This window comes from Sceloporus occidentalis, unplaced genomic scaffold, assembly GCF_023333645.1.
Source record: "Sceloporus occidentalis isolate IW3139 unplaced genomic scaffold, rSceOcc1.0.p SCAF_4, whole genome shotgun sequence".
In the NCBI taxonomy this organism is placed as follows: domain Eukaryota; kingdom Metazoa; phylum Chordata; class Lepidosauria; order Squamata; family Phrynosomatidae; genus Sceloporus; species Sceloporus occidentalis.
The window spans coordinates 183,191,170-183,216,830 of NW_028316984.1; the positions used below are offsets into that span (position 1 = coordinate 183,191,170).

At 43.0% G+C, this 25,661-nt stretch overlaps 1 protein-coding gene across 1 annotated transcript; it reads right to left on the reverse strand.

Annotated features, from left to right (window-relative positions):
* Window positions 1–1,666: 1,666 nt before the first annotated feature.
* Window positions 1,667–25,216, reverse strand: DEGS2 (delta 4-desaturase, sphingolipid 2). The gene is made up of 3 exons (XM_089523614.1): window positions 25,126–25,216; window positions 8,362–9,104; window positions 1,667–1,871 (listed from the first exon to the last, which is right to left on the reverse strand). Exons 1-3 carry the CDS (start codon window positions 25,214–25,216, stop codon window positions 1,725–1,727), a joined length of 981 nt encoding a protein of 326 aa, XP_089379740.1. The 3' UTR covers window positions 1,667–1,724.
* Between the last annotated feature and the right edge of the window lie 445 nt (window positions 25,217–25,661).

The following is a 25,661-nucleotide window of genomic DNA, read 5'->3' on the forward strand; positions in this document are numbered from 1 at the left end:
GCTGTCGCCGCTGCCACCGCTGTCCCCCTGCCATCCCCCATCACCTCCCTTGTACATATGTAAATATTTAAAGTTTTAGGGTTTTTTTATTGTTAGGTGAAAATGGCACAGGAATGTGTGTAGGGGTTCACTTTAAAGTCCAAACTTTCCAAGCAGCGCATGCGTACATGTTGCTCTAGGGTTAGGGTTAGGGTTAGGGTTACGAGTCTTAAAATGCGCTGCAGCTGTGCTGCAGCTTCCACACCTGCATGGCAGCTGACGCTGCAATTAAAGCCTGACTGCAAACTGCGCATGTTCCAGGACCCTGACTCATTATGCGACGCAGCAGATACGGAGCTTTTAAATGGGCAACTTAAATTAGCGGCGTAGCAATTCTGGCGTACTGGTGCAGCAGCTTACAGATGGAGCTGCGCAGCTGCGCATCAAACGGAAAAGAAGCGGAGAAAAGCAGCACCTTTTTAATGCCGCTTCTTCCCGCTTGGGGCGTGCGGGGGGCATGTTCATGGCGGCATTCAGGTAAGGGCCATCTGAAGGCTCTACCTTCATGACGTCATGAATACACCCCTTTTTGCCTGTCTGTATCCCGCCCATGTCATTCATAATGTTATAAAATTCACATCACGTTTCCTCTTGGTAATCTTTTCTACAAAAACAAAACCCCAGTCCTTATACAATAGTCCTGAGAAGACACACTACAGGAGAAGAGACCCCTCAATCAAGGGCAGGGGACCTCCTTCAGTCCAAAAGGTGCATTCAATTTCACAGAAGCTTTTGGGAGCCACGGTCCAATGATGGGTAGATCCAAAGGGAAATGGGTAAAATAAAAAATGCCAGCACATTTTAGCTCAAAGTTTTTACAACAGTAACTAATCCTTAGGAGAGGCATTTCAGTCCTTTACAATAAACTGGAAAACCACCAAATGACTGTGTCATGGAAAAGAACATATGACCAGCTGGGGCACCCCAAAAAGCTGTCTTTGGACTGCAGAAAAGCCAGATTTCAGCCCAGGCTCAAAGGTTCCCCACCTCTGCACTAAATCATCTCAGTTACTTTCTCTTACCTACTTTCCAGACCTCAAGATAAGATCCACTTTACCCTGACTCAACACAACTTTTGAGACATATTTCTACATAGAAGTTGTGGTCTCCAGATGTTGTTGGATGCAAAGTCCCACCAGCCGCAGTCAGCAAAGGCAATGGCCATAGGTGATGGAACCTATAGTATATATAAAAATATAGGACTGCAGGTTCTGTACCCATTGCATAGCAGAATAAAATTTAATTTCCAGTGGGATCTCGGTATCCACCGGGATTTGGTTTCAGGACCCCCGGAGATAATGAAATCTGTGGATGCTCAAGTCCCATTAAATACAATGAATAGTAAAATGGTGTCCCTTATATAAAATGGCAAAATCAAGTTTTTTTCTTGGAATTTATATGTTTTTTGGAATATTTTCTAGCTGTGGATGCTTGAATCTGTGGATAAAGAATCTATGGATACGGAGGGCTGACTGTGGCACACATTTAAAAAATACTTTTGGCTGGCTTCATCATTATATTTCTTGACATTTGGATTATAGCAAATCCTTTGGGAGAAGAAATATTACATCAGCTCTTCCATTTCCCTTGGATCATAGCATATATTTTGGTGTGCTTAGATAAGGGAGGTATACAGAAGGTCAAAGGTCCATTAAGCTTATAAGAAGGAAGGATGGAGCTAATGTCTATCGAGATTCTGATGCTAACTTGCATATTCTCTTAACTCTGGAATAAGGACCAATGGTGTCATCGAAAATGAAGTCCCAAAGAACTCGAACCCAAGATTGGTGCTGAGGAAGGGTATCATAATATTCTGCTGCTATCTTCTTTACCTGTAAAAAGCAAAAGATACATTTGTTCCAGCATTTTTTCATCTATTAAAAAAACCTCTTTCCACTCTGGCTTAAAACCAGCACAAGTATATTCAGTCACACACAGTGCCAAAAGTAAATCCAATGGGTTAAGAAAAACAACCTTGGTAATTTTAAGTATCTATTAAGGAGAGGCTTTTCGTTGTTGTTAACCACTCCCTAGTCTGTCTCGACTCATGGCCCGAGCCCGTGGAGGCTAGCAAGTAACAAATAGACCAAGTTTATTCATGGTTCACACATCTTGTAATTCAAAATGAACTAGGTAGAATGTGGTGGTCAACTCAGGTATTGGTTTTGGTGTTATCTAAGAGCATTAATTTGTTACTTATTTACTTATGTGTTGTACTTTCATTGTGAAGCAAAGATTTTCTGACTACCAGATTAACTAATCTGGCCTTGAATATTATGCACCTTAACCTTTGAGGTTGCATGGGAGTGACATTTGTTACATTTCCACTGTCAAACCACTATTACCATCACTTAGTTCTTCCTAATGTTTAGGTAGAATCTCTTTTCCCTAATGTTGAATTCATTGCTCTGTGTCCTAGTCTCCAGAGCATACAGAAAATAAACTTGCTCTGTCTTTAATATGGCATGCTTTCAAATAGTTAAACATAGCTATTGTGTCATCTCTTAACCCTCTTTTCTCCCTGCTAAACATACCCAACTCCCTAAGCTGCTCCTCATAGGGCATGGTTACCAGACCTTTTACCATTTTGGTCACCTTCCTCTAGATCAGGGGTAGGCAACCTTTTTGAGCCGGGGGCCGGGTTGCTGTCCCTCAGACAACTGGGGGGCCGAAGCCGGGGGGGTGGAGATTCCACCCTCCGTGAGCGGAGCCGCATGCCGGGGGTGGAGCTTCCACCCCCGGGGGCCAGGCCTCCTCCTCTTTGCTGGCCCCTGACAGGGCCCCAGGCCCTGTGAGAGGCCGGGAAAGAGCCGGCATGGGCCGCCAGCACTGGTGGCCTCCCCCTCTTTGCTGGCCCCTGACGGGGCCCCAGGCCCCATCAGAGGCTGGCAAAAAAGCCGGCGGGGGCCACCAGCGCTGGAGGCCTCCTCCTCTTTGCTGGCCCTTTTGCCATCACTGGGGCCCTCCAAGAGGGCTCCGGCGGGAGCAGGGGGCCTCTGGGAGGTTTCGCGTGACCTCGCCGCCATTTTGAAAAACAAAATGGCAGCACCCAGGAGCCGGGAAAAGCCGCAATCGGCGGCAGGGGCAGGCAGGGGCTGGCCGAAAGGCCTCTGTGGGCCACATCCGGCCCGCGGGCTGAAGGTCTAGACACACTCTAGCTTGTCAATATTCTTCTTGAATTGTGGTGCCCTGAACTGGACACAATTTTTCAGATGAGGTCTGACCAAAGCAGAAAAGTGTGGTACAATTACTTCTTCAGTCTAGAGTAGACACTAAACTATTGATGCAACCTAGAATGACAGTGGGGCTGTGCATACCAGCCATAAAGACTGGGTTGGGACAGGAGTCAGGGCGGAGCGTCCACATGATGCACACCCCGGCTCTGCCCCCAGGGCAGCATTTCACATGATGCATTTCACAATTGGAAACCAGGATACATCCACCTGGCCATGGCCAAACAACATCTGAGGGTGGTGAAGACTGCAAAAATTCTTACTAAAGGAGAACACTCAAGCTAGGAGAGACTGCAGTAGTGTGCTTTTGGCTGAGCCTACAGGGAAGGACAAGAGTCTGCGTTCCCCTATCCTCTCCCTTCTACTAATTGAGAAAATGCTACTTTTGCACTTTGAATTCTGTTTGCAGCAGGTGAAGTAAGCTGAGGATGAAAGAAGAAAGTAGAAGGAAGAAAAAGAAACAAGCATTTTAAAGACAACTGAAAAAGTGGGATGACAGAGGATTACCTGGGACTGTCCCTGCCAAATTGGAACAGTTGGAGGATATGTGGATTTTGGAGCAGACTGCAATGTTTATTCTCTTTCTGATAGTAACTGTATATAGAAGAAAAATTCAACTTGTCTCTTTCTATTAGAGCACAGAATGACTGTATTTGTATGCAGTAGCTGGTCTGATGTCACAGGGCTCCCATGCACTTAATAGGTTACTCATTTGCCTACAAGTAAAATAACCAGATGGAAAGTATGAATGCTCTTTTGTAACAGTTTAGGGAGGAAAGAGCAAAGTGGTGTGTGAATATGTTGTCCTTTGGAACCAGATTTTTTTAAAAGCAGTTGAGACTGGTGTTGCTCAAAGAATGTGTAAGAGGCTGAAATGTTCTGAAGGGGAACCTTTGTTATGGCCAAACACAGCTGCCCCAAAAGAGAGGCAGGGCAGTACAATCAACCCTCCATAGCCATGGGTTCAATCATCCACAGCATGAAAATATTCAAAAACAAAAATCCAAAAAGCAAATCTTGATTTTGCCATTTTATATAAGGGATATATACAATGCCACTGTATATAATGGGATGAGCATCCATGGATTTTAGTATCCCTGGGATGGGGAGGGTCCAGGAACCAAACCCCAGCAGATAACAATGGCCTACTGATAAGTACCTTTTTCTGCTGACCAAAAATAGATAAAAAGTGAGGATTACAACCTACAAAACCCTATACATCTCAAGTATAGGTTATCTGAATGATCAAAGCTCCCTATACGAGCCTATCCATGTCTTGAGATGTTCTGAGGAAGCCCTTCTAATCACTCTGTCCCATAACCTTGTCTGTTATATCTGGAGGGAACATGGAAGATGGTCTTCTTGCTGGATGTTTCCAGGCTCTGGAACTCTCTTCCTAGGGAGGTTACCTTCCTTGCTATAATAATAATAATAAATTTATTTATATATTCTGTAGGCAGGTGAAGACCTCTTTTGCCAGGTCTTCTGGGGCTGACAGCTCAAGTTAAAAAGAGCCTTTCATAAACTGTTTAGATTTGTTGTTATTTTTAATGATTATGCATTTAACTGCCTTCATTCTTCTTGATTAGTTTAACTGTACGTTTAACTTTTGTAAAATGAAAACAAACGTTTTCATTGTACAAGCTGTACCTGTTTTAACTTTTTAAAGTTGCCTTGAGTCCTGGACTGGGGACTCAATAGCTGGAGGGGGCTGGGAGTGTTGGGAAGACAATGTAAGGGAAATTGATATAGTGGAAACTCTGGGGCTTTTTGATATGAAGGGAAGATGTCATCTGCCATACACTGAGACTTCCCTATTGCCAGCAGTAATCCTTGCAGTAACTGAGAAAATATGAGTTTCTCCAAAAAGACCAGAATTCAAATAGGAAAATCCACACTTGTTTCCCTAGTATGTGGATTTCTTTTTTCAGGTACTGCAGCAGTTGGTATCCACCCAAATTTAAAGCACCTCCCCAATTCATTGATAAGTCCCTAAAGTCACTATGTGCTGCCATTTTATGCTTCACAATGAAAAGGGAGGCTCAAGAGAGGCATCCGGCTCTATCTCCATAGCCAGATGTGAAATAATGACATCAGCACCATATTGTGATCGTTTTGCATCTCCCCAGAGCCAGATGCTTTTCTGAGCCTGCCTGCCCTCTGCAAAGTATGGAAGAGCCATGTGGGGCAGCTTCAGGAGATAATCAGCAAGTGGGGAAGGGGCATATGGCTCAGCATAGCATAGGTTCCCATGTGGGTATTTACCACATGTGGAGATATAGGATTGAGGCCACAGTATGTGGCCAAGAGCTGCATCCATGAGAGTATTCTAATAGTCTGCAAAGTCTGAATGAGAGTATTTGGAGGAGGTTTTGTGGGCAATGGGCAACTAAAGTCCACTACAAAAGACCACCTCCTCATGGAGATTAAAATCACTTGAAGAGGTCAGTCAATCTGAATCAACACAGTTGCCTGTGTTACTGGATTTTCCATGGCAGCACAGCTATGCAACCATCATGTGGCAGACTTGCCCTTCAGAATTTACCAATATACTACTTGTGTGTGTGTGTATGTATGTGAAGGCTTCAAAACCCTTCCCCACATGGCATGTTCTTTATTGACTTTTTTCCAGGAACTACTCTTTAACATAATCTCTGGGCACATCAAACTGGACAAAGCGTAGCCGGAAGGTGCACGTAATCTCACAGAATCCCCAAACAATCAACACCCCCTCCCACATTTTACCTCCACCTCACACCTAAATCAGTCCAATAACATCTGTCAGGGTGTAATTCCCACCCCTGATCTAGACTATGCTGGTGAGATGAAATGGTCATGCTGGGCTTTGTTGTCTTTTTGGTTTGCTTTGTTTTCTCTCTTAAATTACTATTCTATAAATAAAACACACCAGATACCTGAGATGTGATCACACGCTGGTTGTACTGACTCACTGAGCCCTGTGTCTGTCACACCAAAACCCCAAAGGAAGCACCATTAAGATTGGTTTGCAAAAGCTACAGATTTATTGTGGCTTTTGCAGACTGCAACCAGCCTCCAAGTTGGCAGGTATACAAAGAAAAACAGACACAGCCCATGACATTTTGCTACCTGCAGCACAGCAAGAAATGATCCCCATGCCCCAGTCAATATGCATACTGAATATGACTGAATATAAACTGCACTGATGCCCTCAAATGTGTGGAGTTCAGGGTGACAGGAGGTGGCAAGATACAATCTTGATTTTCAGGAATTGGTCATGTTCTTGTCTGTGATTCTGCGAACACTTTCAAGCATTTACTGAAGCCTAGAAATAGAGGAAAAACCATTCTGTACTCCTGTTCACCTTTAATAACTAATTTTAACAACAAATAAATGTTCAACGATTTCCAGGGAGACTTTACAACAGCCTCCCTCATTACAGTGCCCTCCAAATGTACTGGACTACAATTTTCAGAATGTGCCCAGCTGGTGTATGGCAACACATCCAGAAGGTAACAGATTAGAGATGGTTGCTGTACAATATCCTTCTTCCTACCCTGAGTCTGGGTAATGGACAACTGTAAAGGTCTTTTCCTGCACAACTGCACAGAGAAACAGATGTGTGTTTCCCCCATAGGTGTGCATGTGTTGTGTTTTTAAACTGGACCCATGTGCAGAACAATTTATTTGTTCACTTCAACAAAAATAAGACAGAGTTGCAGCCTACACTTTCAAATTTTGGATTTTTCAGTTTGACCTGTGGAAACAGATTTGCCCTCCAAAAATGTAGAAAGCAAATATGGACAACTGTGGACTTTCAGATGCATTTTGTTCTCCAACTCCCATCACCCTTAGACTAGCTAATGATGAAGGATTATGGGAGTAGCAATCTAAACACTTCTTAAAATGAAAACAGCCTATGCCTGATATAAAACCCAAACAAGTTGGGAGAGCCTTAACATTACTGCAAAATCGGGCAGGTTGAAGAATACAATGTAGAAACAGTAGTATGGGTAGGACTGGACCTCAAAGCCAAAGTCTGAGATCCCACAGCCTAGAGGTGATCACTCTGCAGTAGTGAGTGAGATGGGGCAGTAGCAAAACAAAAGCCCAGCAGGAAGCATTGGTAGGCATGCCAGGGCCCATCAGGATTCATGCTGGCTACATCATTGTCTATTAGTTAATATCCTCCCTTTTCCTCAATATTGGGAGTATGGAGGTTCTCCTCCTTCTTTTCTGAAAAGCATCTTAAAATGTTTAGGGCAGGTGAATGGCTACAGCTGCTGAGTGACTTTTTTAAATACATTGTCCTTTTGTCCAACATATTTCTCAGTAAATATGTTTTGAAGCAGGGAGGCAGAAGCAGACTCCAATTAATACCTGCCATTATAGTACTGAAGCAGAGTGAAAATGTAACATGACATATATGCAGAGGGATTTTTTTAAAAAACAAAACAAAACACTGATAAACAGATTTTGTGTGTGTGTGATCTAACAAAATGGTTCCCAAACTTTAGTCCTCCAGATGTTTTGCATTTCAACTCCTAGAAGCTTCAGTCAGGAATTCTGGGAGCTTTAGTACCAAACATCCAGAAGATCAAAGTTTGGACATCACTGATTCTAACATATCAGGAGTGCAAAATTAGTTGTAAAACAAGGGGCAGCTGGGAGAGTAGGAAGAGAAAAGTTAATACTGTGCTACAAGCTGAAATAACACACATTAGTTTCTAATAGTGAGCCTAAAAGAAAACATTAAGCCAAGGGTATATATAAAATCACTTGGCTGCCTTTTTGTTGGCTTATTTACATTTGAGTTCTGTTTATTCCTTCCTATTAGTTGGCAAATTGAGAAGCATCGGAATTTTAAAATTACACAACTTTAATCAACTTTAATTGTTGTTGTTGTTCAAAAGGATCTTGTAGCACCTTTGAGATTAACTGAAAGAAAGAAGTTGGTAGCAGCGTCTTTCTTTCAGTTAGTCTCAAAGGTGCTACAAGTTCCCTTTGCATATTGATTTTCCAAACTAACATGGCTATGTCTTTCAACGTGACTTTAGTATGTATCGCCCAATTCTTGTTTCACAAGAATGGACTGAATACTGCTACTTACCATTGGCAGCTTTGAACCAGGAATGCTGGGGAAATCATGGTGTTCCATATGATAGCCAACGTTAAATGTGATGTAGTTGAGGGGCCCATAGTAAGAATACGTTTCATATCCTTTCAAAAACATATAATGTTCTGCAATGAAGTGCCCGGAAATTGGATGCAAACCCATGCAAAGTAACGTCCCAGCTACCATATAAATAATTGGCTTCAAACCCCATAGGTAGAAGACAATAAGGTCAAAGGAGAACTGGGCCAAGGCATTAAAGACTTCCATCTCAGTAATGGCCTTAGGATTCACACAGAGTGGTCTCAAGCCATAAAAAAATGGCTGCAAAGTGACCCAGATCAGCTTCCGAAACGGAGTGCAAAAGAACCAACCCTCAAAGTCTGTGGGGATGTCCACATCCAGATTATGTCCGCCAAGGTACCGGTGATGGTCAATGTGGTATTTCTTGAAGGAGGCAGAGTATGGGATTCCAACAGGCAGGTTGGCAAAGACGGCAAACCACCTGTTCCACCTGGCCTGCTTGTTCCCAAAGGCCACGTTGTGAGAGATGTCATGGATTGCCAGTGTCATAGAGTGGTTGATGCAGCCTCCAAAAGCATAAGCCCAGAAGAAAACCCACTTCCAGGACAAATTTCTCACCAGGTAGCAGGCCAGAAGCTGGGTGAGCACCATCCCTATCACAACCCATTTTAAGTGCGGATCTGAACCCATGAGGGATTTGATGGCTGGATACTTTGCTGGGGAGGAGAAAAGAAAATGTGGATTAAATATAACTGGAATGTTGTTGATGAGCAATAAGGGGTTTGTATTGTAATCTTTACTGGGGTTACGTGCATAAATACATTAATGGCAGATACTAATGACACTACTGTATTATTACAAATTTAGCCAACTTTTTTTGCTGTAGCTATTGGAACAAAGTTACATATACCAAGTGAAACAGAGTTGCTTTGAATCTGTTCTATACAGTCATTGATTTATGCCTACAGTGTCCCCTTGGAATCGGCTGGGGCTTGGTTCCAGGACCCCCATAGATACCAAAATTTAATGTTCAAACCCCATTAAATACAGTGGCAGATTAAAATGGCAAAATCTTCTATAAAATAGCAAAATCAATATATACAGTGGCAAAATCAAGCTTTGCTACTTGAAATGTATACTTTTTTTTAAATATTTTCAAGTCATGGATTCCTGACTCTGTGGACAAAGAATCTGTGGATATGAAAGGGGTGACTGTATTTTGGCCCATGAATCTGTGTTATAAAATGAGATAGCTAAATTTTTATTTCAGGCTGAATTTATACTGTACTTGTCTACATTATGGTCTGTGGAACTGGAATTAAGAACAATAAAGACCCATTCACACTATGAAAATAACCCGGTGTGAAACCAGGTTATTTTGTGGCATTCAAACAAACAACAAACAGCTTCTTTTATATACCAATTCATACTGAATTAACAGTGTCTAAGTGATTTACAAAGTGTAAATCTGGGTACTCATTTTAGCAACCTCAGAAGGATGCAAGCCTGAGTCGAGCTTGAGACCCCTTGGCTAGTATTGAACTCGCAACCTTATGGTTTGTGAGTGAGTGGCTACAGTACAGGCATTTAACCACTGTGCCACCAGGGTTCACACTTGCCTCAACTGCATTCAGTGCAGTTTGCTGTGGGGTGGAGAGGGCTATGAAAAACCTGGTATATTCAATACCAGTTTTTTCCCCATATCTTTTTTTAATAGCCGCAATGATCTGCATCTTTAGTAGTGTGAGTACACTACCGAATCGATTCGGAACACACTGCATCATTCCCGGAAATGGAAGCGCCTCCATTTTAAACCAAAACGGTGACAAGTGTTAATGCCGACAGGGTTTAAATGCCACAGACAGATTCAGTAACGTAAAACATAGTGGGAACACTGATTCGAGATTGCATCAGCACGGAGATCCGGATCTCCTTGGGACAAAAATGTAAGTGTGAATGCCCCCTAAAGGTTGCTCTTGTTAGAACAGCCTTACATCTGACAGAGCAATCAGCCAAACCTCTCCGCATTAGTATTCACCAGGCTATCCACTCTGCAGGGAATGGCTGAGAATAGAAACACTCCACAACAATTCACATTTTAACTCAGTCAGACCTTATGTGATACATAAAAGGCTTGAAAATCATCATGCTGGGTCATGCTGGGAGCTATAATATCAAACATATGAAGGGCATCAGGTGGGCAGAGTGCTGCACATGTCATTGACATGGGTCTTGGTTTTCTTCAATGAAAATGAAGAAACTAAGCATATAGAAAACCCCATGATAGGTTTGTCTTAAGGTCACCATAAGTCTGAAACAACTTGAAGAAACACAACAACAACAAAGGCATATATGAGCTTTCCAAATCAAGATCTGCTTGGCTTCAGCAAGGAGATGTAGGAAGTGCCTTCAAACCACAGTTTGGAAATACAGTATTCCTTTTCAGAATACAACTCCCATTATTTCCTTCCTTTTAACTGTTTGCTATTGTTAACTATTTGCCATTGCCATTGTGTTCCATTTTTTAAACTGCCAGTGATAGAGAACAGCAATGGGGGGGGGGGGGGGGAATCACCAGAAGTGAACAGATGTCCATTTCTGGTTTTGAACTGAGAGGGAGGCTTGTTCTGAACCTTTTTGTATCAAACATCACTACACCTTAAAGCCTCCAGAAGGAGGACGAAGGAAAAAACCTTCATCCCTCTAAAAGAAGCATGTGTCCCACTCTCTGCTCTAATAGAGGGCAGGGTAGGGACTTTCACTGACCTCTTCTTTAGTTCCCTTTGAAACACAGTTAGGGACAGGGGACTAACAAAAACTGCCTCATCTGCTGGCAGGAAAGTTCTCCTGGTGGATCTCAGTCCTGTCAGGAGAATGAAAAGAGACCTCTCATTCAAATGAGCCTACCTAGAGTCCAAGTCCAATAGTCTTTATTGTGGTGGTTGAGTATCTCCAAGTCATTTTTGACTTGTGGCAAACCTAAGGCAAACCATTCATAGAGTTTTCTTTGCAAGTTTCTTCAGAGGGGGTTTGCCATTGCCATCCTCTGAGGCTGACAGAGTGTGACTTGCACAAGGTCACCCAGTGGGTTTTTATGCTATGGCATCTTAAAAACATACACACACATGTATGTGTTGTGGTCTTTGCCTTCCTGGCAAAAGCACCCTTTGTCAAATGGGCAGGGTATTTTATCAATTTAGATTTGCTCTTTCTTCTTGCACTTATTTCCGAAAGAAAAAAGGAACTCACTACCCCCCGAATAACTCAGTATCCCCTTTCTCCCCACACCCAGTCCCTGAAACTACGTACAGTGTGCCCTTGGTATCTGCTGGGGTTTGAATCCAGGACCCCCTATGGATACCAAAATTCATGGATGCTCAAGTCCCATTAAATACCATGGCATACTAAAATGGTGTCCTTTTTATAAAAAGGCAAAATCATGGTTTGATCTTTTGGAGTGTGTGTGTGTGTGTGTGTGTGTGTGTGTGTGTATGAATATTTTCAACCCATGGATGGTTGAACCTGTGGATAAAGAATCCATTGATACAAAGGGCCGACTGTACACTGAAGCCCCCATCCTACTTCAAACCCTGGAAGCAGGGGCCAAAGTGCAGCACTGTGATGAGAACCTGAACTCTCTGGGCCTGGGCTCCCTCTAGTGGCAATTAAACATTTGTTGTTGTGTGTTTTCAAGTTGTTTCTGATTTGTTATTGTTGTGTGCCTTCAAATCATTTCCAAATTATTGCAACCCTAAGGTGAACTTATCATGGGGATTTCTAGGAAAGTTTTCCAAATACAACAGCAGAGGCTTCTTGAGAAATTAAATGTTCTCTGCCTAATAAGAGGACAGGTAGTCTTGCAAAGGACGGAGGCAACCTGGATCTCAAAGAAAGATTTGAAAAGCTAGAGGAGTTTAAAATTTATTTCCTGGACTTTAACACTCTTTGACTCCAAGAACCAACATGGTCAAAGGTAATAGCCTCTGTCTTCATGTCTCCATCGCATCTTAACTGAGGACAACTACATATTGACAAAATGTAGGCCTCAGACTCTAACATTGTCATATTTTCCCCCTCCTGTATGATTTTTGACACCTTTGCTAACTGAAAAGCCAATGGAGCTTTGAAAACTTGCATGATGTATTTTGTGCATTTTTGGTCGGTATTGCTGTTTTGTGGTATAGGGATGTTGTACCTAGAAATTAGAGGAAGAGAAAAGAGTACATGCACCCATCCTCCAGGCAAGTACTGCCTTCACATTTCATTGTGTTTCAGTATGCAAATCATCATTCCATCTAAGCTTTTTTCCACCCTGCTGCAGGAGAAGCCAGAAGGCCAATACCAGGAAATTGTTGCTTCCTCATCCATGTGGAACCACTTTGTTGCAGCATAGAACATGACAGTTGAGGCACCGATTAAGATACACTGGCACTGTCCCTAAGGTTTGATGGCATCATGGACCAAACACGAATGGGCCAAATTTGTGTAATGTGGAAGTTATTACAAAAACTGGTGATAAAACGCAGGACTTTCCACCTGCCAGCAGTTCTGTGGCTGTCGTGAAAAGGAGTGCTGGATGAAACTGCCCAAGATACAGAATGCATTTCAAGCTCAAACAGCTATATTTAGTATTCTCTTCAGTCACGGATGCAAGAGTCAGAAAGTTGGTTCCAATAACAGACTATCAATATAAGATTATGAAGAGTGAAAAATAGCACTCATTTTCACTGACTACAGCTGCATTTGCACTGCAGAGATAATTCAGGTTGACACCACTTTACTTACCATGGCTCAATGCTATTAAATGCTGGGAACTGTAGTTCTGTGGGACATTTAGCCTTCTCTGTCAGATAGCTCTGGTGCCACAACAAACTACAATACCCAGAATTCCACACCATGGAGCCAGGCTGTTAAAGCAGTGCCAAACTGCATTATTTCTGCAGTGCAGATGCAGCCTGTATCTTTTTTCTCTTGAGAAAAGGCAGCATGATGTAATGAACTGAGTGCTGGACTATGACACTGGGAGACCAGGGTTTGAATCCTTGCTTAGCCATGCTGAGTGACCTTTGGCAAGTCACACTCTCTCAACCTTAGAGGAAATCAGTGGCAATACTCCTCCGAGTCAATGTTGCCAAGAAAACCCTATGAAAGGGTTGTCATAAATTGGAGTTCTGTCAGCAAAAAATCACGCCCGTCAGGACTGGACGCGAAGAGGTGCGCGCCTGGGGACGGAACAGGGCCTCTTGGAGGACGTATTCGTGTGCAATAAACTCCATTTTCTGCAGCACGCGCGTGCACACAAGCGTCCTCCTTCCGTCCCCAGAACGTTTAAAATTGTGTGTGCGATAAGGTCCTCGGTCTGCAGACTCTCCTGCTTTTCATTGAAGAGACTATTTGAGAGATGCAATCTTGAGGCCACCTGACTCAGTGCTGTTGTTTTTTAGTGACATGGACAATTAAAATAGGAGGTGGTAGATGATAGATGCAGATGACATCTGCTTGTGGTTGAGAACATTTAACAAAGAAGAGCCCTGGCATGTTGTGCAAGATAATCTATCATATTTCAGGGGCATGTGTACAGCAAGTACTTTCCAAGAAAAATACCTTAAGTACCAGGATGCCTTTTTCAAAAAGATGCAGGGAAGGAAAATCACAGGACTGCATGCTGAGCATAATGGGAAACAGCAGGATGTTATGTTTCCACAAACAGGCGATCAGAAACTTGAGATCTGCACAGGTGTTAGAGCACAGCCCTCTAGATTTTCTTCCACTGCAACATCCATGAGCCCCAGCCAGAAAGACCAGTGGTCAGGTGGGATGGGAGTTGTAGTCCAACACCAACATGAGGGGAGATTCCCAACCCTGATGTAGAATCATATCTAAGTAAGTCTACTATCTGTTCCTTTTTCCATTTTATGAATGTGCCAGTATACAAACTTTGTGATTTTAATATCAAGCCCACTCCAGGTTACTGTTCAGCCTGATGAAGAGCTCTGAATTACATAATTTAAAAAAATCTTCCTTGTGCTATGGCATTTTGCTTGGTCCTAGTAAACAGATATTATCCAACGGTGGTTTTCCTTCCCCCTAATTTCTTCTGTTTGTTTTGGCAGGTTGGAAATGAAGCATACCATTTTTGAGATCTGAGCTCCAATGGCATTATTAGTATGCCTAACAGGCACTGACCTTTAGGAGCAACCATCTTTAAAAAATTATCTCCACTAAAACAACTTTTGCACTTTGAACTCAGTTTGCAGCGACTGAACTAAGTGGAGGATGGAAAGTGGGAGAGGAGAGAAAAACTGGGACATTTTAAAAGTGGCTAAAACACTGCGATGACAGAGGATTCACTGAGTTTGTCCCTACCAGATCAAGACACTGAAGGGTATAGGGATTCTGAGGTGTAAATTGACGAAAACCTTTATACATCTGTGGTTATTTTGGGCTATTTAGTAATGACTTTTCACTGCAATTTTTTAAATAAATAAAGTTTTCTGGGGTCTGGAGGCTTTGGGTTATCAGGAAGGGCCATATGAAATGGGTTGGAGCCACATTTGTCCTAGGGGCCATTCACATTACCTTTTACACCCGTTTTGAAATCGAATCTTCCACGTGAAGTTCATATTGGGCCCGATTCTGTCACAATCCATGTCAAGGCTTGCACAAGGAAATGCTCCTTACCCCGGGGTATCCAGAATCAGGCTAAAAACCTTCTTTTCTCAAAAGACCCGGGTTCTGCTAAATCTGAACTTGCCCTTGATCATGATTGGGGAAAATTCAGGGAGGGATTAAGGTCAGAGGGTGGCCAGAGGTCAGAGCATTCCTTCCCCTCATCCGAGGGGAAGGGGAGGAGGAAAGAGCTGAAGGAAAAAGGGGGATCTGGAGGCAAAGGGTGAGAGGAGGCAAAAAGGGGGTGACTGATGGGGTCAATTCAGGGCAGGTCAGGGGAGGGCAGAGCAAGACAAGCCTCTCCTATCCATCAGGGATCTTTTCTCTTTGATGAGTATTTTTTAAAAATTATTTTTCTCTGTCTATGTGCATATTATTTCCTTTGGAATGACTGCTGGATTGCAATGAATGTTACCAATCGAATGTAATGCTTCTCTTTCCAATTATGTAAATTAACAAATTGATACAGTTTTTGCTAGGAATTCAGGGGTAGCCTAGGGAGAGCAAAAAATGCATCCTTTTCTGGCATTCCAAAGTGAGGAATTCATATTATTGTTATTATTGTTGTTATTATTATTATTATTACCTGTGTATGAGGCATTCTGGGGTGGCAAGGAGTGGGGGATACTGGATGCATTAGCTTGGATTTTGGGGTTGAAAATGGGGCCAAGGGCAGATCATAACCTACAACACTGACCAAATGCCCACAACACACACACACACACACACACACACACACCCCAGAGGTTTTTAAATTTGACAAGTGGTACTACACTGCAGAAATAATCCATCTTGACACCACTTTAACAGCCTTAGCTCAAGGCTATGGAATTCTGGAAACTGTAGTTTATGGTGGTACCAGAGATCTGTTTGTAGTGGTACCAGAGCTCTGCTCTGGTGTCACCACAAACTACAACTCCCAGAACAGTAGCCATGGCCGTTAAAGTGGTGCCAAACCAAATTATTTCTGCAGTGTGGATGTAGCTTCATACATTCTCCACTCCTGTTCTAAGTGTTTCAGCAACACACAGCAGAAGAAACTCCTCTGTTGACTCAGCAGTCTTTCACCAAAAGCAAAGAAAAATCCATTACTATGGCTAAGAAATTTATATGGGGAATATCTTTGGTATGTAAAGTTAAACTACAATGTGCACCATACTGACCATGAAAAACTGACTGAGAAAACATAGGCAGATTTCAGTTGTGTGGGTAGTGTTTGCTCTTCTCCCCATTTTTGTTTAATTGCTTCTCTCTTTGTTCCAAGATGCAGCTGACTTGTGAAAATAGCCAAGGGAGCAACTGGCCATGCAAACAAGAAAGGTAAACTGCTTACTCTGTGCACTAACTACAGCCAAAAAAAAAAGCCCAAGAATGGCCCTTCCCAAGGGCATATAGGACCTACTTCTGTAGCACACAGGCTGGAACCACACCATTGAACCATCTGTGCTAAAAGTCTCCACAGCAGCCATGCCACCAAATTTCATGAAAATACACCTGCCTGATTTGCTGTAACCACAAATCCATCATGGCAAATGCAAATAGCAATGAAGTCTTTAATCAAATGAGGCCTCTTACTTGAGAGATGAGTCAAAAGCCAGTGAGATCTTTCATAAAATAAGTCACCCATTTTATTCATAAAATAATTCATAAAAGAAGCCACTCAGTGGGTTTCATGGCCAAGCTGGGAACTGAACCCTGGTCTTCAGAGTGGTAGACCAACACTCAAACCACTACTCCACACTAGGTTTATGCCATAAGAAAAGCAACTTGAAGGCACACAACAACAGGTGAATGGGGAAAGTAGATTTTTCACAAGGGGAAAAAAATACATTTGCATTGGAAATGTTAGCATGTCAGTTAATGCACTGTACCGTGGCTCACCCTTTTTGCTCACACTGCATAGGTGGGGAAGAATAACCTGTTAAGTGGCTTGCTAGTAAAAAAAAAAGCATGCATCCCCGATTTAAAAAGCCAATAAAATGGGCTGTAACACTTCAGGCTGGAAATGGGCACACATTTTTTAATGTTTCTCTCAAAACAACAACAACAGCATGCAATTATGAAACTTAGCACAGCAGGGAAAGGGGGTCTAATCCAGTCTTCTCCATGTTGTGCTAGTTTGCTATCTACACAGACCTATTTGTACACAGAGGGACAATAAAAGATCTGTATGGTAATCCATACATTGGAGAACCTAAATCAAAAAGGGGACTATAGGGCTTGGGAGGGCAGCTATGAAGGGACTAGATAAGATCCTCAAGTATAAGGATATATTATTGAAAGGAGCACTGGTGGTGCAGTGGTTAAATGCCGGCACTACAGCCATTCACAGCCACAAGGTTGTGAGTTCAATCCCAGGCAGGGCTCCAGGGTCCACTCTGCCTTCCATCCTTCCGAGGTCGCTAAAATGAGTACCCAGCTTGTTGGGGGCAATTGACTTACACATTTTAAACCCCTGATAAATGGTATAGACATGTACTTGCTATTGCTATTGAATACCAAAGTCAAGTTTGTTCATGGCATTATACAGTTGCTCTTAGTATCTGCTGGGGTTTGGTTCCAGGAGTGCCCATGGACACCAAAATCTGTGAATGCTCTACTCTTATTAAATACAAATGGCATAGTGAAATATTGTCCATTATATAAAATGGCAAAAGCAAGGTTTGCTTTTGGAATTTATATTATTTGTTAATATTTTCAAGCCATGGATGATTTAAAAAATCTGTGGATACAGAGGGCCAGCTGTATTTTTGATTTCTACATATGGTTATGAAAGCTGGACAGTGAAGAAAGCTGAATAGAAGAGAATCAACTCATTCCAAATGTGGTACTGGAGGAGAGTTCTGCGGATAACATGCCAAAAAGACAAATGCATGGCTTTTTGAGCAAATCAAGCCTGAACTCTCCCTAGAAGCCAAGATGACTAAGCCGAGACAGATATATCATATATACTCAACTATATGTCAACCTCATGTATAAGTCAAGGGCAGGTTTTGAGTCCAAAATTATGGATTTTGATATGACCCTTGGATAAGTTGAGGGTAAAATTTAAGAGCATGTAATGTAAGATGTAAAGGATGAAAGAAAGGAAAACAATGCCAAAGAACTTACAAAATTCCAGCAGGCATATTTGTACTCATAGTAAAGGTTGGATGGATGAGAGAGTAGAAGGAATCAGTGCTTCCAGGGCAAAATAAACCTTTCACCAGTGGATGGTATACACACACAGAGAGAGAGAGAGAGAGAGAAGATTTAAAGTACAGTACTTATACTGTCCCAAGGATAGGTCAATTCAGGTTTTTGGGGTCAATCTTTAAACATAAATTTCTAGACCTAATACATTGTACTTAGTTCCTGCTACAGAGAGGAGGAGGAGAGAGATAGTTGGGCAGCCATTTTAAGTGGTGACTGTTTATATTTTCTTTTAAACTCTAGGAAGAGTGTGCTTGTAGTCACATCTTCAGTGAGTCACATCTGTGAGTCACTAGGGGGTGGAGCTAGCAGACTAGCTCTATATTACTCCTCCCAGAGCTGGAAGAGACCGCACGGGCCATCCAGTCCAACCCCCTGCCATGCAGGAAATCCAAATCAAAGCATCCCCATTGACAGATGGCCATTCAGCCTCTGCTTAAAGACCTCCAAGGAAGGAGATTCCACTACACTCCAAGGGAGTTTGTTCCACTGTTGAACAGCCCTTACTGTCAGGAAGTTCTTCCTAATGTTGAGGTGGAATCTCTTTTGCAGTAGCTTGCATCCATTGTTCCGGGTCCTATTCTCTGGAGCAGCAGAAAACAAGCTTGCTCCCTCCTCAATGGGCCCATTCTCTGTCCATTGTTGTCAATGATCAGGTTGCTGAATGTTGTAGGGATCCAATGAGGCAATTCTTGGTTTCTTGGGCGGGTTACAGACCGCCAAAAAGCAGCGGTCTGCTGCTGCCACCGGTTGCAGCGTCCGGGAACCGTAACAGCCAAACGGCGCGGTTCCTGGACGCTGAAAAGAAGGAGCGCAAAAATCACGCTCCTTCCTGCACCCCGGAAGAGATGCCGCAAGTGCCGAAGCACGTCAAGATGGCGGTGGCCGTGTGGAACGGCCGCCGTCATTTCATACGGACTCAGTCCGTACTAGGGTTAGGGGCGTCTGGAAGAGATGCCCCTTTCTAACCCTAGTACGGACTGAGTGCGAGCTAGGCTGCCTGTTTGTAACGGGCCTTAGACTGATTACAAGGTGTGTGTGTGGGGGGGGGGGGGGGGAATACAAGGAAGCTCTGGATAGACATACAAACTAGTTTCACTCAGCCAGTCTTTCTTATATACAGTATATCAAATGCAATTACCAACATATTAGGTTAGGCAACTGAGGACTTCTCAGAATGATGGTGTGGCTCAGGAAATTGCATTCTTCCTGCAGCTTGTAACAATTCCATATATAAAAACAGTGCAGGTGTGGCACTGGATGGGACAGGACTTTGATTTCTACAACGCTCAGTCATGAAAACCTGCCATAAACATTTGAGAAATAAGAGGGGTGTGGTGATCAGATTAGGGCCTGGCAGAGCTGATATTTATTTCCTATTGCTTGCAGTGATGTAATCTGGAGCCATAAATCAGGGGTGGAAAGTGTGCAGGCTTCGCATGGTCTGCATAATTCCATACCAATTGTCCCAATCTGTCAGGGATGGTCCTGATTGATATTCTGATGTCCCACTTTTTGAGGTGTTTTTAGAATGTCCCTGTTTCTGTCTCCTTCTTCCACTTTCTCCCTTTGTCCTCATCTTATTTCAACTGGTGCAAACAGAGTTCAAAGTTTAAAAGCAGTTTGCACTTGACTCACTCAGCAGGAGTCAGTGACTATGAACAAATGCATGCCTCAAGTGTGGATCCTTAAAATGGGGCCAACCTTGCACAAAGAGAGGGAACAGATGTTCCAATCCCCCCTTAAGAGAATGGCCTTAAAAATGCCCAATAAGGCCTAAACATGCTCAATGACCACAAAAAATGATAACATCACTTCGGGTGTAGGAAACAGTAGAGAACAATCCATTATGTCTTCCAAGAACAGTGTTTCAGGCCCCAGAGTACAGTGGGGCTGACCTAACAGGTGCACTGCACACTGCTACAAATTTGATCACCATATATACTCGACTATAAGTCAACCTCATGTATAAGTCAATGACACATTTTGGGGCCAAAATTATGAATTTTTATATGACCCATGGATAAGTTGACGGTAGAACTTAGGGGTATACAACAATGCATGTTAAGGATGAAGCAAAGAAAAACAATGCCAAAGAACTCACAAAACTCTGGCAAGCATAGCTGTGCTCACCCTGGACAGATGAGAGAGTAAAGGAGATGGGTGTTTCTTTAAGGTGTTCCAAAGTGGCTCTCACCTTTCACCAGAGGATTGTTTCTTTTTTTGCTAACAGTTAAAGTACAGTACTTACACTAACCCATGGACAGGTCAACCCAGATTTTTGGGTTCCATTTTTTGATTAAAATTTCTAGACTTACTGTATATACTCAAATATAAGTCAACTTCATGTATAAATCGAGGGCAGGTTTTGGGGCCAAAGCTATGGATTTTGATATGACCTATGGATAAGTCGAGGGTAAAATGTAGGGTCATGCAACAAAGGACAATGATGTCAAAGAACTTAGAAAATTTAGCAGCCATGGTGCTCACCCTAAAAGCTGGATAGATGAGAGAGTAGAGGGGAGTCAGTGCTTCCAGAATAGATTACACTCTTGAGTTTTGCAAGGGGGAGGTTCCTTTTTCAATATGAGTTGAAATATTTTACTTGTATTGACCCATGGATACGTCGACTCAGTTTTTTGGAGGTCAATTTTTTGACTAAAATTTATAGACTTATACATGAGTATATACAGTATATCCTACTTGTGTTCTACAGGAGGACACACCAGGATCAACCCTGCAATGTTCTGGATGCAAAATGTGTTCTACCAACTGCCTAGGATGCAGGCCAGCACTGGTGTGCAAAAGCATTCTGATATTATCACATTATCTATCATGTGATGGCTCAGGTCCAGTTTATTTTTAGGACTGTATTCGCTCTTACGAACCAGCCCATGCTCTGAAATCTGCTAGGGAGTCATTTCTCTCTGTCCCACAACCCTCACAGGTACATCTGGTGGAAACATAGAAGAGGGCCTTTTCAGTGGCTGCCCCCAGGCTCTGGATCTCCCTTCCCAGAAAAGTTACTCACACCCTCCCTACTTTCTTTTCACAGACAAGCAAAGACTGCTATTCCAACAGGCATTTGATGAGTGATGCTATAAGAACCATCATATACAATGCATTGGATACTGCTAATTGTTGTGCTGCTGGTGTGTGTGTGGGGGGAGGAGTATTTTTTTCCTGATTGTTTAATTGTGTTTTCACCTTTGTATTTTGTGAATTTTGAACACTGTTTTTTAGTTGTCGCAAGCCACTTTGCATCCCAATCTAGGAAAAAGGAGGAATAGTGGCCTGAATGTTGGACTAAGATGCTGGAGAGCAGAGTTTGATTCCCAACTCAGCCATGAAACCCACTGGGTGACCTTGGGCAAGTCACATGCTCTCAGCCTCTGGGGAAGGCAATGGCAAACCTCATCTGAACAAATCTTGCCAAGAAATCCCTGTGATAGGTTTTTGCCTTAGGGTCACCTAAATTGGAAATGACTTGAAGGCACACATCACACACACACACACAGAGAAATTTATACTATCATCATCATCAAGCAACCTAATAGTATTGGCTTCACACAATTATCAATTCAGTTTCCCATGAATGGCCTAAGGTAGTAGATGCAGCTGGATTGGGGAGCGAAGCTGGTCCATCAGTGGCATCACCCAAAATGCTACCCATATCCATCCTCTATTGTAGCTCTTTATGTGCCACGTACCCTGCCACATGCCTCTCAACGTTGCCTGGTGCTCTCAAGCATGGTAGATGATGCTAATGCTGGTCCCATCCCAAATACTGACATTAAATTCTATCACTTCTACCCACAGCAGAGCAGGGAAAAACTACTTTTTTGGGATTTTACAGTCAGCCTTCGGTATCCACGGATTTCTTTTATCCATGAATTCAAGCATCCACGGCTTGATAATATTTTAAAAATATATAAATTCCAAAAGACAAACTTTGATTTTGCCATTTTTATAAGGGACGTCATTTTATTATGCCATTCTATTTAATGGTACTTGAGGATCCATTGAGTTTGTTGTCCATGGGGGGTCCTGGAACCAAACCCCAGCAGATACCAAGAGACAAGTGTAATTCCCAGGATCCTCTGTCCTAAATTAACTTTCCCAAAGTCTAATCTATGCAACCTAGCCATGACATCTTATGCCATCCTTCAAAAAACAAAATCATCTTGGGCCAGCCCTGTTTGTTAACTCCTTTTACAAGCAGGGCATAGTCTGTTAGCACTAACGTCAACTCTACAGCTATCTCAGAATGCAAGGCATCTCCCAGATCCAAGGTAGGGTCAATGAGTCTAAAGAGGATAGTGCTTTGCCAAAAGGAGCACAAACACACGGGACTAAATCCAGTTAGTTCTGACTAGAGCAGAGCCATTCAGTCAATGGAATTCACCTATAGGTTGAGTCACCATTCAACAATTGACTGGACAGGTCTACTCTAGTTGGGACTAACCTGCAGGAAACATTTATATAATGTAAAACTTGTTGTTATTATATGCCTTCAAGCTGTTTCCAGCTTATAGTGACCCTAAGGCGAACCTATCATGGGGTTTTCTTGGTAAGATTTGTTCAGAGATTTGCCCTTGCTTTCTCCTGAGGCTGAGAGCACGTGACTTAGACTCATAGAGTTGGAAAACACCACAAAGGCCATCTATTCCAACCCCCTGATATGCAGGAGCCCAAGGTCTCCCAGTGGGTTTGCATGGCCAAGTGGGGAATTGTACTCTGGTCTCCAGAGTTGTCGTCCAACACTGAAACCACTACACCACACAGTGTCTCATAATGTATATTGGCTCCATAGAGAGCCGTGGGTAAGGTTGCTCAGTTTGGAAATGCGATGATCTGGCTTCAAATTAGCACTCTAATAATGTAAAATAACAGAGTGCTAATTTGAACCCAAACCATCCCATTTCCAAACCAAGCAGCCTTACTAATACCTCTATATGGAGCATCAATGTGCAAAAATGGGCTCAAAATCCAAGCTTGTCCCTTAGGTTGGGACACAGAAGGATAAAATCAAATTGATGTTTATAATAAAACGACAGGATGGTCAGGAAATATGAAAACAAACAAACAAACCAGTACTGTGCCATTTAAAACATTACGTACAGTCAGCCCAACTGTGGGTTACAGCCATGAAACAGATTTAATAAAAATGTCAATTTTGTCTTGGGAAGACGCTCTTTAGAGGAGGATCTAAAGATTCTATGATCTAAGAATCTCAGATCTAAAAGATCTAAAGGACCTCGCCATGCTGGGTGTGGATGATAGGAGCCGTAGTCCAGCCCATGTCAAAAGCACAGGGTTGGAGAAGGCTACTATGCCTTCTTCAAATTGTGGAAGGCCGGCTGTATTTGGTAGTCCTACTGATGAGAGGACTTGCAGACCTTTGCTCCAAGGGGAGTTGTAGACTTCCACCGTCCTGATGGCACCACCAGGAGACAAGTGCCTCCGCAGCAAGGCTGGTATTTAATTGCTAGATGGCAAACAAGGATTTGGCAGCTATAAAAGTTTTCCCAGCATGCAAAAGAGTACAGAGAAAAGGGAGAAGCCACTGGATTTTTTCTGGTTGCGCAGAAGAAAAAAGCAGGAGAGACATTCACAACCTCAGGTGCAACTTGAGGGAAGTTATGGAGCTCTGTAAGAGCCAGCAGGGGTTCAGTGGTCTGAACGGTTGGACTATGACTCTGGGAGTCCAGGGTTCGAATCCCGGCTCAGGCATGGAAACCCACTGGGTGACCTTGAACAAGTCACACTCTCTCAGCCTGAGAGGAAAGTAATGGTGAAACCTCCTCTGAAGAAATTTGCCCATAAAACCCCCGCGATAGGTTCACCTTGGGGTTGCCATGAGTTTGAAACGATTTGAAGGCACACAACAGCAGTGGAGCTTTAGAAAAGTTGTAGAAATGTCAGGGAGAAAGAAAAGTAGAGGGATGATACTGGAAAGATCAAGTGGTTAGGTTAGGAAAACTGTGCAAAAGCCCTGGTTTTCAGCTGTAGAACAGGATTGGACAATTGTCATGGAAGAGACCACCTTTGAGCATGGGCAGAGTTCACTGCCTACTTAACTCACCAACTATCCTTCCATATCTGGGATTAAAGGCAAAAGGAAAAACCTAGAGAATAAACAACCTTTCCTGAAACTGGGTTGCCCCCTTATTTCCAGCGGGGCAGGACTACAACTCCCATCATTTAAATATATATATATATATATTATTTAAATTGTGAATTTTAAATGATGACTTTTAAATGTTTTAAGATGTGTGCATCTTATGCGTCCTTTTAAGTGGATGTGTCTTTTAACAGATGCTTTTCAACTGGTGTTTTTTTGTCAGTTAATTGTGGTTGTTCCTTGCCTTGATCCATGGGAAGATGCAGGTAAGAAAATATTATTATTATTATTCCTATTATTCTCATCATCATCATTATCATTATCCCCAGGTTGCATTAGACCGGGACAATGGGAGTTGTAGTACATCACATCCAAAGAGCACATTCTCTTTGAGGAACCAAGATTTTCCATGACAAGGGGAAAAAAGAACAAAAAAAGGATAATAATAATAATAATAATAATAATAAGTAAATAATAATTTTCTTTTCTTTTCCTCCTCTTCTCAAGGCAGGGTACAAGATGCCAAAATACAAAACACAGTTAAGAAATAAGCATAACAAAAAGCCCAAACCACACAAAGCCAACACAGCCTACTTCCCCAGGTGCATTAGCCCCTTTGCAACCTTGTCATAGTATCAGCCATGAGATGAGATGAAGGAATAAAAAATTCTATTTGATGAATAGCATCTGTTGTGCGCCGCCTTGGGCGCAAGCGAGGGGAAAAGGCGGCACACGAAAAGCGAGCGACCTACCCAGGATCTCCCTCCTGCGCTGGGTGTGGGGCTGCTCGGTGTAGACCCACTCGAAGTCTGCCCTGCTGCTCAGCGCCACCCGGTTCCCCATGGCTCCAGCAGAAGCAGCAGCAGCAGCAGCAGCAGCAGCACAGCCCCCGTCCGCCAAAGGAAGCCCAGCACATGCCAGCTAGACCCTTTTATCACCTCGCCTCACCTGCCAGGGGGCGGGGACACGGGGGACACGCCCCCTTTGGGAGGGGGACTGAGACCTGGGAGCCCAGGCGGTCAAGGGCAAGGAGAGGCAGTCCAGAGGGCGAGGGCCATAGTTCCTGCTCAGCCTTGGCGGCTGCTGTGGCCTTACGCGCCGCCTTTGGCCTCACAGGCGCTCAAGGCGGCTCACAAAAGATATGCTCCCTCTTTCTCGCTCTCGCTCGCTACACACACACACACACACACACACACGTGCTATATGTGCTATATACATAGCAAATGTGTGTGTGTGTGTGTGTGTGTGTGTATACATATTTGTGCCCAAACTGGCTCACAAAAGATGC